This window comes from Rhinolophus sinicus, linkage group LG05 (genome assembly GCF_036562045.2).
Source record: "Rhinolophus sinicus isolate RSC01 linkage group LG05, ASM3656204v1, whole genome shotgun sequence".
NCBI classification, from domain to species: domain Eukaryota; kingdom Metazoa; phylum Chordata; class Mammalia; order Chiroptera; family Rhinolophidae; genus Rhinolophus; species Rhinolophus sinicus.
The window spans coordinates 139,806,743-139,823,398 of NC_133755.1; the positions used below are offsets into that span (position 1 = coordinate 139,806,743).

The 16,656-nt window shown below is 40.5% G+C and overlaps 1 protein-coding gene across 4 annotated transcripts in view; it reads right to left on the reverse strand.

Moving 5' to 3' along the window:
- CDK19 (cyclin dependent kinase 19) overlaps positions 1-6,411 on the reverse strand; it is a 130,561-nt gene extending 124,150 nt beyond the window's left edge. The window contains exon 1 of one of the 4 annotated variants that reach the window (XM_019735007.2): positions 6,023-6,411. Coding sequence is in view for 2 of the 4 variants with exons in the window: in XM_074333445.1 (XP_074189546.1) it covers positions 6,023-6,150 (128 nt within the window). In the remaining 2 variants the exon portion in view is untranslated. The remainder of the gene's footprint in view (positions 1-6,022) is intronic. The other 3 variants (XM_074333445.1, XM_019735006.2, XM_074333446.1) reach the window with 3 other exon arrangements.
- Between the last annotated feature and the right edge of the window lie 10,245 nt (positions 6,412-16,656).

A 16,656-nucleotide genomic window follows, 5' to 3' on the forward strand; every position in this document is an offset into this window, starting at 1 on the left:
GATTTATATTTCGTATACCATATTAGCAAATCATTTCAAGCCATTACTTCCAAAGGCAAGCAGCTTCTAGGAATTTAATTTAGTTATACTAATATGCACAAAATACTGTACCTACTAGGATATTCATTGCAGTATTAGTACTAGCAAAAGACTGGAGACAGCCTAACTGTCCATCAGGAGGGATAGTTAAATTATGTTGTCAATACAAATGGAATACAATGAAACTATTAAGAGGAACTAGGCATCTCTGCACATAAGATATGTAACCATCTTCAAGTTATATTTAAGGTTTAAAGATATAGAGAAGAAAGTGTACTACACTTATCATTAAACACACAGTCCCCAAGAAAATCTCTCTAAAGAGCAAAACCAAGAATGGCTGCTTCTAGAAAAGAACAAGGGTGGCTGGCAAAGGGAAGGCTGACATTGTATACCTTTTATGCACATGCAATTATTACTTAATACTTTTTTGGTTGTTTTTTTTACACAATACTTTTTTAAAAATGTAATCAAAATATTCCTGATTCCATTCGCAGATTGAGTTTTTCAGTTCAAATACTGGTTTGCTTTATCAAACTATTTCACCCTCAAAATTTCTCCGATAACTTGGAAGACACAGCATCTTTCCTGTTTTATTTGTCCACACCATCATTTACACATTTTTATTAAAAGGTCACTTTATGATTTTCAGAACTATGTGGCTCAGCCCCTCATTCCAAAAACTCTTCACGTTCACAGTCCAGTATCACAGCTACCAGCCAGTTTCTCAGTCACACTGCTCATGTTTCTTGAGCCCCACCTGGCTAGTGACACCCTATTGGCCAGATGCATTTTCATCATTGCATACAGTTCTACTGGGCATCACTGCTCTAGTCTAAGGGTTCGTAAACTACAACCTGCAGGCCAAATGCAGTACACCACCTGTTTTTGTAAATAAAGTTCTATTGGAACACAGCCATTCTAATGTGTGTTTGTTTAGATATTGTACTGTTGATATTTGTGTCACTACAACAGCAGATTCAATTGCCACATCGATGGTATGGCCCACAAAGCCTAAAATACGTAGAATTTGCCTCTTTACAGAAAAAGTTTGTCAACCAGTGTTCTAGACAATCACGTTTCATTGAACATTTATTTCCCTTGGGCCTCAAAAATTAAGTTTTGAAGGCTTGTATTACATAAATGAAGAACCAATTAAACATAAACCAATGTCTACTTGATTTTACTATGTGATACAGATACTTTTTAACATATATCCATATCAAAAAACATCCTAAAATGTTTGAATGTTGAGATTTTCTAAGCGTCTCTATAAAAGGTAGTAAAAGCACAGAAGACAATTACAGTCTAGAAACGTTAAAAGAGCTGGCCTAAGAGGGAAAAAAAATGCTTCATTCAAAACAATCACCTATATTCCTTATCAACATGCTAAAAGAAATGTATTGACTGTCTTGAAAAGCACCATATAATTTCTTAAGAAAAAAATGACACTAGATCTAGATATTTACATTTAACCACTTATCTCACGCAACATCACTGTATTTCAGGCTTTCAAAACAATTACTGAAAGTATCAGTGAACCATGTATTTAACCACGTAATATTAAATACAATCCATTTAGGGCATTTAAAAAATTTTAATAAAAACTTTGAGTGTGCATTATATGCCCAACCCTATACAAGACACTGGTTATACAATGATGATGATCAACCATTTCCAGCGAATAGTTTATGGGGCAGATTACATCACTAGTATCACACACATAAGAACATGGAGGGGCAGAAGCACAGCTGTCAGAAGCACAGCTACTGAGTACACTGGGTAAGGGGAGGCTCCTAGAAGAGAAGCTACTGACGTATAAGCAGGAGTTTGCCAGGTTTGTGGAGGTGAGGAAGAGGGTGAAATAGCAGAGCAACACCACTCTAATTTGGATGTAGAAATAAACAAAATGAGACATGGGAAGGACTTAGCAAGTCCTAGAAAATATGAGCTGTTCAGTGCTACAGAAGCATACGGTTTGAACACTCTGGGGAACAGAGGGAGTTGGTGACAGGAGTAAAGACTGTAAAGACTCGACTTTAGGATCCGAATGCCAGTTGACATGCCAAACTGAGGAATTAAGATCAGATGTGACTGCATGAGCCATAGAGAATGTAGTTTTCCAGTAAGAGACACGACATGATTGATTTTATTCTGTAGGAAAACGACACTGACAGCAACTAGGATCTTGGCCCACAGTGAGGAAAGACTAATGGCAGAGACCAATCAGCTACTGTGCAAATCAGACATCATGCCCAAAAGTAATGACAGTGAGGATGAAAACAAATGAGATGCAGCTACGCTTGGTAGAATCTATAGGCCGAACGCCTACTTTTTTAAAATGTCCCTCGTGTTATTTTCCCTTTTCCGTATTTTTTGGTATAGATGTACCCTTTGCATGGAAAAAATTTATCCAACAAGATTGTCAAAACTGAAGGCAAAAAGGGCTGTTCTGTTTTTCCTCCCATGGTATTAGGAAGGAAAACATACTAGAAATGCAGTAACTCAAGAGTCAAGAGATCTGGATTACAGGTTTGTCTTTGCTGTGAGACTATGGGCATGACAACTAACCTCTAAAAGCTCTGGTTTTCTCATTTGTAAAAGGAGGAAACTAGACTAGATGATATGACTCCTGAAAGTTCTAAAATGCTATGATCATACTTACACATCTTTAATCTGTAAGTCTCCAAAAAATGCAAATACTATCATCTACTTAACTACCAAGCAAATATGAAAAATCCATCAAAAACAGGCAAACACTACTGTACCTATTATTTACCTATTATATTTATTTGTAAAAGATTTCCTGACATACATTAAGACATACAGTCACCAACTATACTCATCTGAAACCCTATGGCAAAACTGAAACTCAATAAGCTGTCTGTCGGCCATTTCACTTTCAATTACTAAGTATCTTTCAAAAACATCTCCAAAAAGGAGCATTCTTTTACTGGAGTGGTTCAAAAGACTAAATGAGTGTCTGCAAAGTTGAATAGTAGTATTGTTTGGTACAAGTTTTCAGACATAACACTATCCTATGGAATCATGTTTGTCTGAACCTCTTATTGACAAAGAACTTTTTAACAATATTCCTTTATCAACCAAAACAAAGTGTTCTCAAACTTGAGAAATACGGTCTTGAGCTTTGTAACCATAAACTGTTGTGTGTCTTCTTACTAATGTTGAAAGAAAAATTGTATTACAAATTTATCTCATACGAAAGTCTAGAAATATTCTGAATTTATTTCTCTTCAAGAACAACTTTTAAACCTGATTTTTTTTAAAAAGAAAGGATAATTGGGTCAAAAGATCCTCTTCCTTCAAAACAAAAAGATGGAATAAATAACATCAAACGTGAAAAACCCAGATGTAAATCTTGCATTTTCCAGTCTGTTCTAAATTTATGTAGCATAACTAATACAGCCTAAATTACATACTTCAAAGAAAATAACATTCTAAGGTTTTGTAAACTGTAATATTAAACTATAAGCAGAGGCTTTTCTAATGATGTGATAGGTTACATTACTTCTTTCAGTGTTTCTTCTAAAGACCTGAACAATTTTTATAGATATACTACATTATAAACACTAGAATAATTTCCCTTTAAGGTACCATGTGATTTTTCTTGCTTCTTAAAATAGTGTTATACATTTTTCTGAGTTAACCAAAATAAATTCTGGAAAGAGCTAAACTGTAATTTTCCATGATCAGAGTGTAAAACCCTTTACTATGCAAATCCATGTTACAGTTTAGAATCACCACTAAACACTTTTTGTTCTTTTCAAAGCACTGGTATCAATGAACATCAAACTAATCCTGCTACCAACCCACAAGAGATGTGTTTACTGTAAAGCCTCAAATCTCAACTAGACCTTTGGTCCAAGAAAAAAACCTTGAGGATGATTTTTCTTACATGTAATATAGTGATTTAAACTAATGCTTTCAGATCCTAAAAGTTTTTTTAAAGTATAATATTTTGAAGATACACAAACTGATCTTTACTAAAGGAGCTTTATTAATTCTAGTCAAACAAATTTCACTCGTGAAGGAAGTGTATTCAAATCAAGAACTTTAATAGAAGGGAAAATATTTTTAAAAGAACAAATAGAAGTAGGGCTTAAATTATCTGTTTTTGTTGTAGCCCATGCGATTCAAATACATTTCAGAAGCAGAATTTTCAACTTTTCTCAAAAGTTGCCTGCTAAAAGGAAGCTATTTTAATTTTAAAAAATCAAAATACACTTTAAAAATTCCAGATCAAGTATATCACCAAGTTAGCATGAGGAGTATGAAAAACAGCACATCTGATTTGTTTTGTAATGTTAATGTCCACTTAGGAAAACTAGATGTGCTTTCCCCAAATTTATCTGATTAAGACTCCCACAGCAACACCAGTGTAACAAGTAGAGTGCACATTCCAAAAACAAAATACAAGTTATAAGACCTCACATTCCAAGATGTTCATTCGAGGACACCTGGCAATTAGCTAAAAGAATTATGAGACAAGGTTACAAACTGAATACTATGGGGCCCCTTCAGTTAGAACGAAAGAAAAAATTATTTGCAATAATAACAATCCTTTACACTTACATAGTGCCTTGTAATTTTCACGTTTTATGATAAAACAATTGATAAAGTTGTGCTTTTACGTTCCCTGTATGAAATTAGCACACACCCCTACTTACTTTCGTCCTAGAATTCATAAATCAACAGTATCAATTACAACAGGGTGCGCAGAACGATAAGCATCACTTCAAACTTACTAATATCACTGTAGCTGATACTGTTTCTTCAGAAATGTTCCGCTAAGATGCTAAAAACTCCTCCCCATATAGTCTGACCGTCTTTAAAGTCTAAGCGGGACAGGCAGATGTGCCCAGGCGCCCTCACTCTGGGGGAGAGGGAATTCCTGCCAGGATGTGCAATGAGGTGAAGACTGGTTTAAACCTACCCTTCGCAGGCAGGGAGCTGGTTCCACCTGTCCTGCAGTGCGAGCCCGTCTGCCCTCCGGGACGACGGAGATGTTCTTACTACACGACCCAGCTCACCTTCTCCTCGGAGAACTATCAGTAAGGGCTTCCTAAGGGGTTTCTATGGTTTTCCCTCAACTCCCAGGAAAACAAAGGTTCGGGCCCAGCTCTGTTAGCACTCCGCATTCCGTTTTGGATCATCTAAGGTAGGTGCTTGATAAACCCCAACACGCAATCATATAGCAGAGGATGGCGTGGAGGGCATAAGATTGGGGGAAATTAGTTACCAACTAGACAAACTCTGAAGTTCTATGGGCAAAACGCGGTGAGACCCTCAGGAGGTGCTACATTCGAAGGTAGGTGAGGAATTCACAATGTGAGAAAGCGAAATCATGGGCGGGCGAAGAGGGGTCGCAAAGTAGGCGAGTACACGACAGGAACCGGAGGGACTGTGCTGAAGGGCCAACGGGCTGGTTGGCCCCAAAGGCTCGGAGGTGCCCAGTGGGTCAGACCCGTGAGACTGGCTGAGACCCCGGGGCTCCGCCGCCCGACGGACTCCTCCGCGAGGTTTCAAACCGCCGCCCCCGGGAGGCGCTCAGCCCATTGGAAGTTCCACAACGACCGTCACTAGCCCAGGGCCGGAGCGGCAACTGCTCGGCGGAGCTCTCCCCCTCCGCGTCTCCCCAGAAACCAGACCCCACAAACTCCACCTCCAAGCCGGGTCCCAACTCGAGTCCGGCCGCCTGCTCCAGGCACTCGGAGAGCGCCCTCCGCGAGGGGACCGTCGCCCCCCGACTAAGCTGCGCCGCGGGAGTTCGAGGGGCGCGACGGGGCCACGCAGGGGACGGGCAGAACCCGCGTCCCTCAGAGTCCGACCCGGGACGCGGCCCCGCAGCCACCTTCGCGTCACCCCTCGGGCACGGCCCGGCCGGGCTCCGACCCACCCATCCCGCGCGGTGGCGGGCAGGGCGAGGACCGAAGCGAGCCTACTCCCCCGCCCCTGCTCTTACCCATCTTTCCGCCTCGCCTTGTAGACGTGCCCGTAGGTGCCGCGTCCCACTTTGCACCCTTCGTACTCAAACAAATCCTCCACCCGCTCCCGTTCCGCCGCCAGCTTCGCCTTGAAATCATAATCCATTGTCTGCTTCCCCCATAGAGGCACCGGGACGCGGGGGCCGCTGCCGCTCAGTCCCTCCTCCTCCTCCCCCCGCGACCGCCGCTCCACTTCTCCAACAGCCGCCTCTCGGGCGCGCGCGCGCGCGCCGCCCGCCGCCCCGTGGTCCGCCTTCAGCAAGGGACTCCTCGGCGGCCGCAATAGCCACCTCCTCCACCACCTCCTCCTCCTCCGCGGCGGCGGCGGCGGCGGCTCCCGCAGACACCCCCAGTCCCGCCTCCCCCCTTCATTTCCTTGTTTTGGAACCTGGTGGGCCGCACCGCGGCTTCCTCGAGCTCATTAACGAACCAACCCTCCCGCCCCGAGGTCGCGGAGGCTCCTGGGACCTATAGTTCCGAAGGCACGAGGAGCAGTTGAGTTACATCTGCGAAAGAAATACAACTCCCAGATTGCCTTGGGTCGCTATAGCCTCGTCCCCACAAAGCATGCACGCCTGCGCACTGAGCACCTCCCCCCCCTCAGGTAGCGCTGCACTGCCAGTTCCTGTGAAGGTAGAAAGTGCAAAGTTGCAGTGTGGTTTCTGCGAGTTTGAGGGAGCTGGTGGAAAAAAGGCCCTTGTTCTGGTGTGAGGAAAGTACTTCACTATAACTGTCCCCGGGGGAGAAAAGTGAAACGTATTTAACAAGCGCCTTGCTCAACAGTCGGCTCCAGTGGTTTGCGAGGTGAGGACTGTTGTCGGACAGTTGTACTGCAAATTGTTTTTTGTGGCAATTGGTCCTCATCTTGCCCCGCCCCTCGTCCAACCGTTCATTGGCAGAGTCTAGAGAATGACGTCCTCTTTGGTGCGTGGGTATCCCCAGGCTTTGGCTTCTTTCCCGTTCTTGATTGGTAATTGAGTGTACTCGGTTCCTTCTGATAGGTTAATCTTTTTACTTGACGATGCAAAAACCGTATTTCAAAAGCTGAACATTCAGCGGTTTCCTAGTTCTAGCATCGGTCTGAGGACATACAACTTCTGGTCCCTAACAGCCAATCATCCTTTTCTTGGCCCTCTAGTCATGGTCTCCCCCTAGTATATGCGATTCCCCTTAGCCAAGCTTTGCCTGTCTGTCTAAGGACAATTAAAGGGCTAGAAGGATGCAGTGTTTTAAAAAACAATCATTTGGGTTGGACTGTAAAAGTTTTTCCGGTGTATACATAATGGTGATGTTCTCCTAGAATGTTTTAAAAAGTCCCCTTACTCAAGGTGAACATTGATTCATTATTGCAGACATAAAGTGTCAGATGCTTGGGATACAATCTTAAACATGATTGGTGCTACGATAGGATTTATATACTACATTCAGTGGGAACACAAAGGAGGAAATGGTCAGTTCTACCTGAAGTTTTAAGGAAAGTGAGTAGTAAGTGACTTGTCTGCAAGGTTTGAGAAAACCTGGGCAACTAGAGGGAAGAGGTGGGAGGATCATTTATTTACTACGACAGTAAGTTTCCTGGGAAACCGCCTCAGATCTTGAAGTCAATTACGAAATATATGCGTTTCTCTTATTTCCAGGAACTATGCTAAGTGCTGGAAATACAAGATGAAAATTGGTCTTTTTCCATCAGGGAACTCAAACCTATTGAGGAAATAAACATATGAACAAAAATAAACTATAAGTTCAATGAGCAATGGAAGAATAGGACTACGAGAGGACTGAGGTTAGGCTTCACAAAGGAGGTGGGTTTGAGCCAAAATTTAAAGAACCTTATTTGGAGGACAAGTGGAGAAGTGGGGAGCAGGGAATTATTTCAGGCAGAACCAGCACATACATATACCATGGGAGAACATGATATATTCTGAGAAATGCAACTAACTTGAATATTAGATTAAGGCAGGGGAAAGGATGGCTAAGAAGAGACTGGGCAGATATGCAGAGCTCAGATTATGAAGAGCTATATGTGTCAAGCAGAAGTTTTAGATTTCATCATACCGTAGGCAGTAGGAAGTCTTTAAAGACTTTTGAGCTAAGGAGTAATGCAATCAGTTTTGTGTATTTAAAAAAAAATCCTTCAGACAATAGTGTTTGGGATAGATTGGAGGCAGGTAAGTACAGTAAAAAAAACTGTTGCATTAATTAATACTTGTAAAATACAAAGATCTGAACTGTAGAGTGGCAGTGCTGATTATAAAAAAGGGCAGATACCAGAATTATTTATGAATCAAATTCAACAGGACCTGGTGATTAATTAAATGTAGGGTTAAGGGAGAGAAAATAATCCAAAATGACTTCGAGGTTTTTTTACTTTAACGTAAGATAGAAAAATAAAGGAATAGAAGCAATTTTTAAGAGAGAGATGATGAGTTTGGCTTGAACATGTTGAATTTGAAGTACCTGTGGGGCATCAAGATAGAAATAACAAGCAAATGAACATTTTTACGTGTCAATAAGAAGTCTTACCTAAATGTATAGATTTGGAAATCATCAGTGTATGATGGTGGGGTGTGGAGAATATTTTTTGGTTGGTTGCTATTTTTAAATAGGTTTTACATTCACTATATCCTCAAAATATCCCTAGAAGATCTGATGTATTATTACTCCTGTTTTACATATGAACAAACTGAGACAGCTAGTAAATTGCAGAGCCAGGTCTTAATAAATATGTACTTGGGAGTAAATGGAAATGAACAAATGTGTTAGTAAAAAAACAAATATAGGCTATGAAAATCTTAACTAAAAAAATAAAAAATGTGACCACATCCTGTATTATCAAGGAAATGGGGAAACAGACACTCTCCTACATTGCCTGTGGAAGTATTCGCAAAATATATACCAAATTATACAAGGTCTGACAATTAAGTTTGCAAACTTGTTGCAATGATGTTGCTAACCTTTTTTGACATAAGAGGGATTATTCATTATGAATTTGTACCAACTGGACAAACAGCTAACCAAGTCTACTATTTGGAAGTGCTGAAAATGCTGCATGACAAAGTTAGACGAAAACGACCTGACCTTTTCGCCAACAATTCATGGCTCTTGCATCACACCAATGACCAGCTTATACGGCACTGTCTGTGAGGGGGTTTTTAGCCAGTAAACAAACAACTGTATTGGAACACCCTCCCTACTCACCTGCTGTGGCCCCCAATGATTTCTTTCTTTACCCGAAGATAAAGGAAATATTGAAAGGAAGACATTTTGGTGACATTCAGGACATCAAGGGTAATACGACAACAGCTCTGATGGCCATTCCAGAAAAAGAGTTCCAAAATTGCTTTGAAGGGTGGACTAGGCACTGGTGTCAGTGCATAGCTTCCCAAGGGGAGTACTTAGAAGGTGACCATAGTGATATTCAGCAATGAGGTGTGTAGCATTTTTTTTAGAATGAGTTCGCGAACTTAATTGTCAGACCTCATACATTAGATTTTGATCTTAGCGACATCCATCAAAATTACATAGTAGTATCCTATGATTATACTCCTGTGGTAGATGTTGTGATGTGCCTTCCAGATCCCCCTTCAGGATTAAGGGCTGTATCCCCCATCCCCGCCCTCCCACCCTCCCAAGCTGCTGGGAGTGCTGCTACAGATAGCCGTCAGCTATCAGTCCTTTTCAGTAATTGCCTTGTCTGAAGAGCCACCACCTCACCTAGATCATGCCGTTTTCCTAGAGCAACCTCTATCCAATGGCTGATCAATGCAGAGATATAAAGGCCCAGACTGCTCACTGCACTTCAGGACAAATCTGATGGGTCATCCCATCTTCAGAACTCCCTGCGGGGTTGACTGAGGTCTGAGAATACATTGCAGACCAACTTCTCAATCTCCCCCATCCTGCTTTCTTCCTTTCCCTTCCAAAGGTGTTGTTCAGTTTATTAACACTCTCTAATACACTGATTACATGTTGATCTCCATCTCAGGATCTGCTTCCCCAGGAGCCCAATCTGTGGTATTCCCTATATGTGCAAGATGATATAATTAAAGGTTACTCACTGAGGATTGTTTATGATAGGAAAGGACTGGAAACAACAGAAATGTTCATTGAAAGGGGACTGGATAAATAAAAATTATGGCACATCCATCAATGGATCATTATGCATCCCTAAAAATAAAGTGAAGGCTATAAAATATGCCTTTCAGCTCTCCTCCCTGCAGGGAGGCCCCAGCTGCTAAGGTCTGAATCTCCCACACTCCCCATGGCTTCTCCCAGCCTATGACTGAGCATAGCAGGATCCTAAGGCAGGTCCATTCCTGCCAGATGTGGGTGGGAGTACTCTGATGGGAATGACTTTGCTTTAAGGACTCCTCAGGCTTAAAAACCCATCTGTCTTTCATAGAACCATGTTGCAGGCTGAGTCACTGCCTATCCAACCTTCTTTCTTCCTTCTCCCCTTCACAGGGGTCAGTCAGATCAGTACCATAATCTGACAGCTCCACCAGCTACCTCCTTTTTTTCCCTTCTTTTTCTCCCTCACAGGCATTTCCTCCAGTAAGTCTCTTTCCTGTCTAATTCCATCTTAGCATCTGCTTTTCAGAAGACCCAACAATGAGGAAATTGTTTAGGTACTGATATGAAAAGACCTCCAAGATATATTTTCAAGCTAGAAAAAGCAAGAATGAGAAGAATGTCTATAATATGCTAACATTTTTATACAAAAGAAAAAAATACATATTTGAGTGTATATGCATATACTTACCTCTAAAAAGAGCACAAGAAACTGCCCAAGGAAGGGAACCATTGCTTGCAAATTAGGGGTAGGAGAGAGAATTTGTACTGTATACTTTTTTGATCCATTAAATGTAAATAAAATTTAAATGCAAAAAAAAATAAAAGCTTAGATAAGAAAGGGAAGAGACAGATAGATGGGACTGTGGTTACCGTGATCAAGACAGGCTCAGAGTTTCACTTCATTGTTTTGTTTTTTAATAGGAGGAAGGAACTTTTCATATATTGAGGGAGAATAGCTGGTGGAGAAAGAAAAAGTGAAACCATGGGAAATATTGGGGCTGAAATATGGAGCTCCAAGAAGACACAATCCAAATATAGGTAGCTTCATACAGAAAGAGGGAAAGAACTTTTTCAGAGGGTGGGTGGGAAGAGTAAGATTGGGTACGCATGAAGAAAAGGGAATTGAAAAGCTGAGATTCCTAACCTCATTATAATAAAAATATCTTGGCTGTATGACATGGGAAGCATGATCAAATGCAGAGAAGAAAAGCAATGGGGGTAAGGGTAGGGGCAGTTAAGGAAAGAATGATGGTTTTGGAGGGTTTTTGGCAAGTAAGGAGTGAGAGTAAGAGCTAACGTTTATTGAATCCTAAGCATTTTATGTAAGTTAGCTAATATGATCTTTACAACCATCTTATGAAGAAGGTATGTATTATCTCCATTTCACAGATGAGAAAACTGAGGCTCCATGAGGATAATGTCTGTACAGGTAGTTAGTGACAGTGACAGTTAGTCAGAGACTGGATTTAACCCCAGGTCTCTAGAGGACAAAGACTGCACTGCCAAGTATGGATAGTGGCATTTATCAAGAACAAACGATCCCACTGAGACTCTGGGACGTCCTCTTTGTCTTAAACTCTACTTTAGAAATACTACTTCTACTTCCTTTTTCTTCCTATTTGGTTTATATCAGTCATTAGTTCCCCCTTCTCAGTGCATTGAAGAATCACAGGACTTATGGAATACAGAGAAGGTACAGATGCCACTGCCCCTACGACGTTCATTGTCTCAGTGTGCATAAGAGGCCTTCCTTCCTTTGCTCTTTCCACTCAACCAGTAACAGTTCTCTGGCCAATCAAATTTCAGAACATTAACTGCCATATAAATTCCTGTTACTTTTCTAGGAGGTGTATTCAGACTATTTAAACGTTGATTAAGCCCCTTGATGAAGCCCCTTTCCATAAGGATGATCTAAGCTCAAAGGCTGTTGGGGAAACAGAGTCTGGTCACTTCAGTACAGAGTCCGTGTCAGGGAAGCTGAAGAAGAAGAATGGGATTAAGAGTCAGACCTCTGCCTGACTGAGTCCAGACGCAGGGAGAGATGCCCACCTGCTGCTGACAGGGTATAGGAAGAGCTTGATGCCTGGGTCAGTGTCCTAGAAAAGTACCACAAATTGTGTGCTTAAAACAACAGGAATTGATTCACAGTTGTGGAGGCCAGAAGTCTGACATGAAGAGTACCCAAGATTGGTTCCTTCTGGGGACTCAGAAGGAGAATCTGTTCCGTGCCTCTCCTAGCTTCTGGTGGCTTCCTTGGCATTCCTTGACATGTGATAGCATAATTTCAATCTCTGCCTCTCTCTTCGCCTGTCCCTCTTCCATCTGTGACTATGAGGTTTGACGATTAAGTTTACAAACTCATCCTAGAAAAAGTGCTACATACCTCATTGCTGAATATCACTACAGTCACCTTCGAAGTACTCCCCTTGGGAAGCTATGTACCTACGCCAGCACCTAGTCCACCCTTCAAAGCAATTTTGGAACTCTTTTTCTAGAATGGCCATCAGAGCTGTCTTCGTATTACGCTTGATGTCCTGAATGTCATCAAAATGTCTCCCTTTCAATATTTCCTTTATCTTCGGGTAAAGAAAGAAGTCATTGGGGGCCAGATCAGGTGAGTAGGGAGGGTGTTCCAATACAGTTATTTGTTTACTGGCTAGAAACTCCCTCACAGACAGTGCCGTGGGAGTTGGTGCATTGTCGTGATGCAAGAGCCATGAATTGGTGAAAAGTTCAGGTCGTTTTTGTCTAACTTTTTCACACAGCCTTTCCAGCACTTCCAAATAGTAGACTTGGTTAACTGTTTGCCCAGTTGGTAAAAATTCATAATGAATAATCCCTCTGATGTCAGAAAAGGTTAGCAACATCATTTTGAGTCTTGATTTGGAATGATGGAAATTTTTTGGTCATGGAGAATTGGCTGACTTTCATTGTGCACTTTGACGCTTTGTTTCAGGGTCATATTGGTACACCCATGTTTCCTCACCAGTGATAACATGGCCCAAAACATCATCTTGCCTCCCCAAAAGATCAAGGCAAACTTCAGTTCTCCTTTGCTTTTGTTCATCAGTGAGCTCCTTCAGGACCACTTTTGCACACACCTTTCTCATGCCAAGATTTTCAGTTAAGATTTTACTGTTTTCTATATCGATGTTTACTTGGCCGGCTATGCTTCTCACAGTCAGCCAATGATTTTGACACACAATTCGACAAATTTTTGCAATGTTTTCGTCAGTTCTGCTCGTTACTGGCCGCCCTGACCGCTCTTCATCAGTGACACGTTCTCTCCCCTCTCAGAAAAACGTTTAATCTGTTTGTACACTGCCATTTCCTTCATGGCATTATCCCTATAAACTTGGACTAACATGTCCCTGATTTCACTTCCACTCTTGCCAAGTTTAACAAGAAATTTAATGTTTGTTTGTTGCTCTAATTCAAGCCCAGACATTCTCGCGACGGCACATAAAAACACACAATAACAATAATGAATGCCACTCAGCAAGACACCACCACATGTCGACATGGACACAGCTGTGAGAGGCTGATACACCAAGGTTATGAAACCTTACCAAACTGTTTGTACAGTGTTGCCAATGTAAGGGTACGGTGGCAAGTTTGTGAACTTAATTGTCAGACCTCCTATACCCAAATTCCCCTCTTCTTAAAAGGGTATCAGGCATATTGGATTTAGGCCCTACCCTAATTCAGTATAACATCGTTATAACTTGTGTACATCTACAAAGACCTTATTTCCAAATAAAATTACACTCTCAGGTTCCAGGTGGACATAAATTTTGGGGGTACTCGATTCAACCCTCTCAGTGCCCAAACTTCAACTCTGTCACTGAATGATGGGCCATCCTGAGAAAGGGAAGAAAATGGTCCTTACCCTCATCCCGCACCACATTCAGTGGGAATGAGATGGACTCTTTGGCATCCCCAGACTGGACTTTTTTTATTTTTATTTTTATTTTTCTTAAAGGAGAGTCTAACTACAAGAATGTTATTAAAACACTTCTTCATCTTTTAGCTGTATTTCTCTAATGACAAAGAAACATATCATGGTAAGTGAATCTGATCCTTAAAAATTAACCTAATATTCTCTGTAGACAGATTACAAGATCTTTTTGTTTTGTTTTTGTTTTTATTGTCACTTTTTAGTAGCTCATGTATAGGAACATATAGGATGTCCTCAAATATACAGTAGACACCGTGCACAAAGCAACAACAAAGTAGCTTGATCAGTCCCACTATCAGGCAGATGCTTATTTCAAAGAGAGCTGAGGGAGCTTTTTTGTGTTTTTTTTCATTCACGGAGGAAAAAAACCAAATTCCTTCTAAGGAGGAGCAGAACTACATAGGAACTTTATTTATCTCTTTGGCTTACTATGTTTTCAAAAAACACAGTGAAAACAGTTGAAATCCACCAACAGCACTTTGCCAGTCATCCTTTCATTCTTTAAACTTCTTAGCCCCAACAGAGGACAAATTGTTCCCTGACACCAGAGTGCAGCCTGTCCTAGATTTTAAGCAAAAATCAAATAAATGATAACACACAGACAGGAATAAGGCCTAATCACATACCAGGAAGGAATTTGAAAAGTTTGAACTAAATATTGAAAAACTGGGTTCATTTGACACAGGTAGAGAACCACATTGAAATAATCAACAGTTTGTTCGTGTCAAAAGGAAAGGTGGGTGTGCCCGGTTTCCAATGGATTAGTCATGAAGAGAACTAAGCTGCAAATCTTGCAAATCAAGTTCAGTGCATATGTGATAGAAGTAGTAAGCAAAATCGTGACTATTTTTAATGCTTATGCCTTTAGTCATAACCAGTTTATAAGCTATGTGGAAGTCAGATTTGAATATGGAGATAAAATTTCTCTTACCACAGTCTAATCTAGGTCAGGGAGGTTTATTGAAGAAATTTACCAAGTTGTTTTCTCATGGTTTAAGGCTCAGCTCAGGATCATCTCCTTTAGGAAGTCTTTTCTTGCCTCCCCCAGACTAGGTTGGGTGCCCCTTGTCCTGCTAACTTGCTTATATTTAAAAAAAATTATTTTCCATAATAAAAATAAAATTAGTGAAAAGAATTTCATTGTTTTACACATTTGTAAATTTTTACATCTGGATTAATAGAATACAGGTAAATTTGCCTATCTACTTCTGCATTCATTCTGTTACAATATGTTGTTTTGGTTGTTTTGTTTGGCTGATTATGTTTTGTTATGAAGAAAATCTAGCATTATGTAGGTATCTGTATAGTTAAAAAGGAGAGGGGTATTTTAATAGTCCTCTCAGATAATTATAAGGATATTATTCTCTGATACTACATCAAAACTCAAGAAGTGGTAATTTATTAAAGGATAGTTACAACATAGAATCTGAAACCGATAGCAATAAAGTTTCATACTGTTACCCCCATTGTATCTTGAACTTTGAATGGATTCTTATTTGTAGGTTGATCAGTCCCACTGTGGAGTTACACATTTGTAATATCATATATTAGACATTTGGAAAATAATTATTCAGATCTTCCAAATGTTGACACATTCCATTATCAAAAAAATCTTATCTGTTAATATCACCACAGATCTCATCAGGAAAGATGTAAGCATTGGGAAGATACCAAGCTCATGGTGTCAGGTAAATTTTTCAAAATCTTCATTTTTGCTTGAAAGCTTAACGGTTAAGATAGGCAACAAATACCATGAACTCTTTTCCTTGAAGTAACAGTATCACTTCATTCATTTCTAAGAAAATGCCAAATGCCCAGTCTGAATAAACATAGTTTTCATTCTTTCAAGTAAAAATGAATGGTCTATGGGGAAAAAGTGGCTCTTCCAGCTCACAATTCCAAAGATTACACAAGTGCTTTTCCTAGAGATAGCCATCAGTATGCAGAAGTGCTTTGTGCTTACTTCCCATCTTGTCCCACAGAATACTAAGAAGATGTGTCCTCTAGGATCAAGATTCAATAAAGCTAGTAGAGGGTAAAAGGGGTCAAATGTTTGGTGATGGAAGGAGAACTGACTCTGAGGGGTGAACGCACAATGCAATATGTTAATGATGTATTATAAAAATGTACACTGAAACCTGTATAATTTTATTAACCATTGTCACCCCAATAAATTTAATAAAGATAAGAAAACTAATAATTTTTCTGCTTCATTGAGGACGTTCCTATGTGTAACTGGCATTTTCTTTATTGTGAGTGTGTGGTGGGGAAGAATACAATGACTGCTGGTACAGTTTGGTGCCACTGTCTCATACATGCTGAGATGCCAGCAGTTTTACCCACCATTAATTTCTTTTGCACAAGTAATGCAAATGTCAACGCTGGAAAAAAAGGGAGGGAAAAAATATCTTAATATTATTATGAAAGTAGTTTTAACCTTGTAGACACCCATAAAAGGTGTTAGCAATGTCCAGGAGTCCATGGACTTTATTTTGAGAACTGCTGTGGTAAAAAGCTAGTGCCCCATTTTGTAAATTCCCTAGAACTGCTGTAACAAAATACCACGTACTGGGTGGCTTA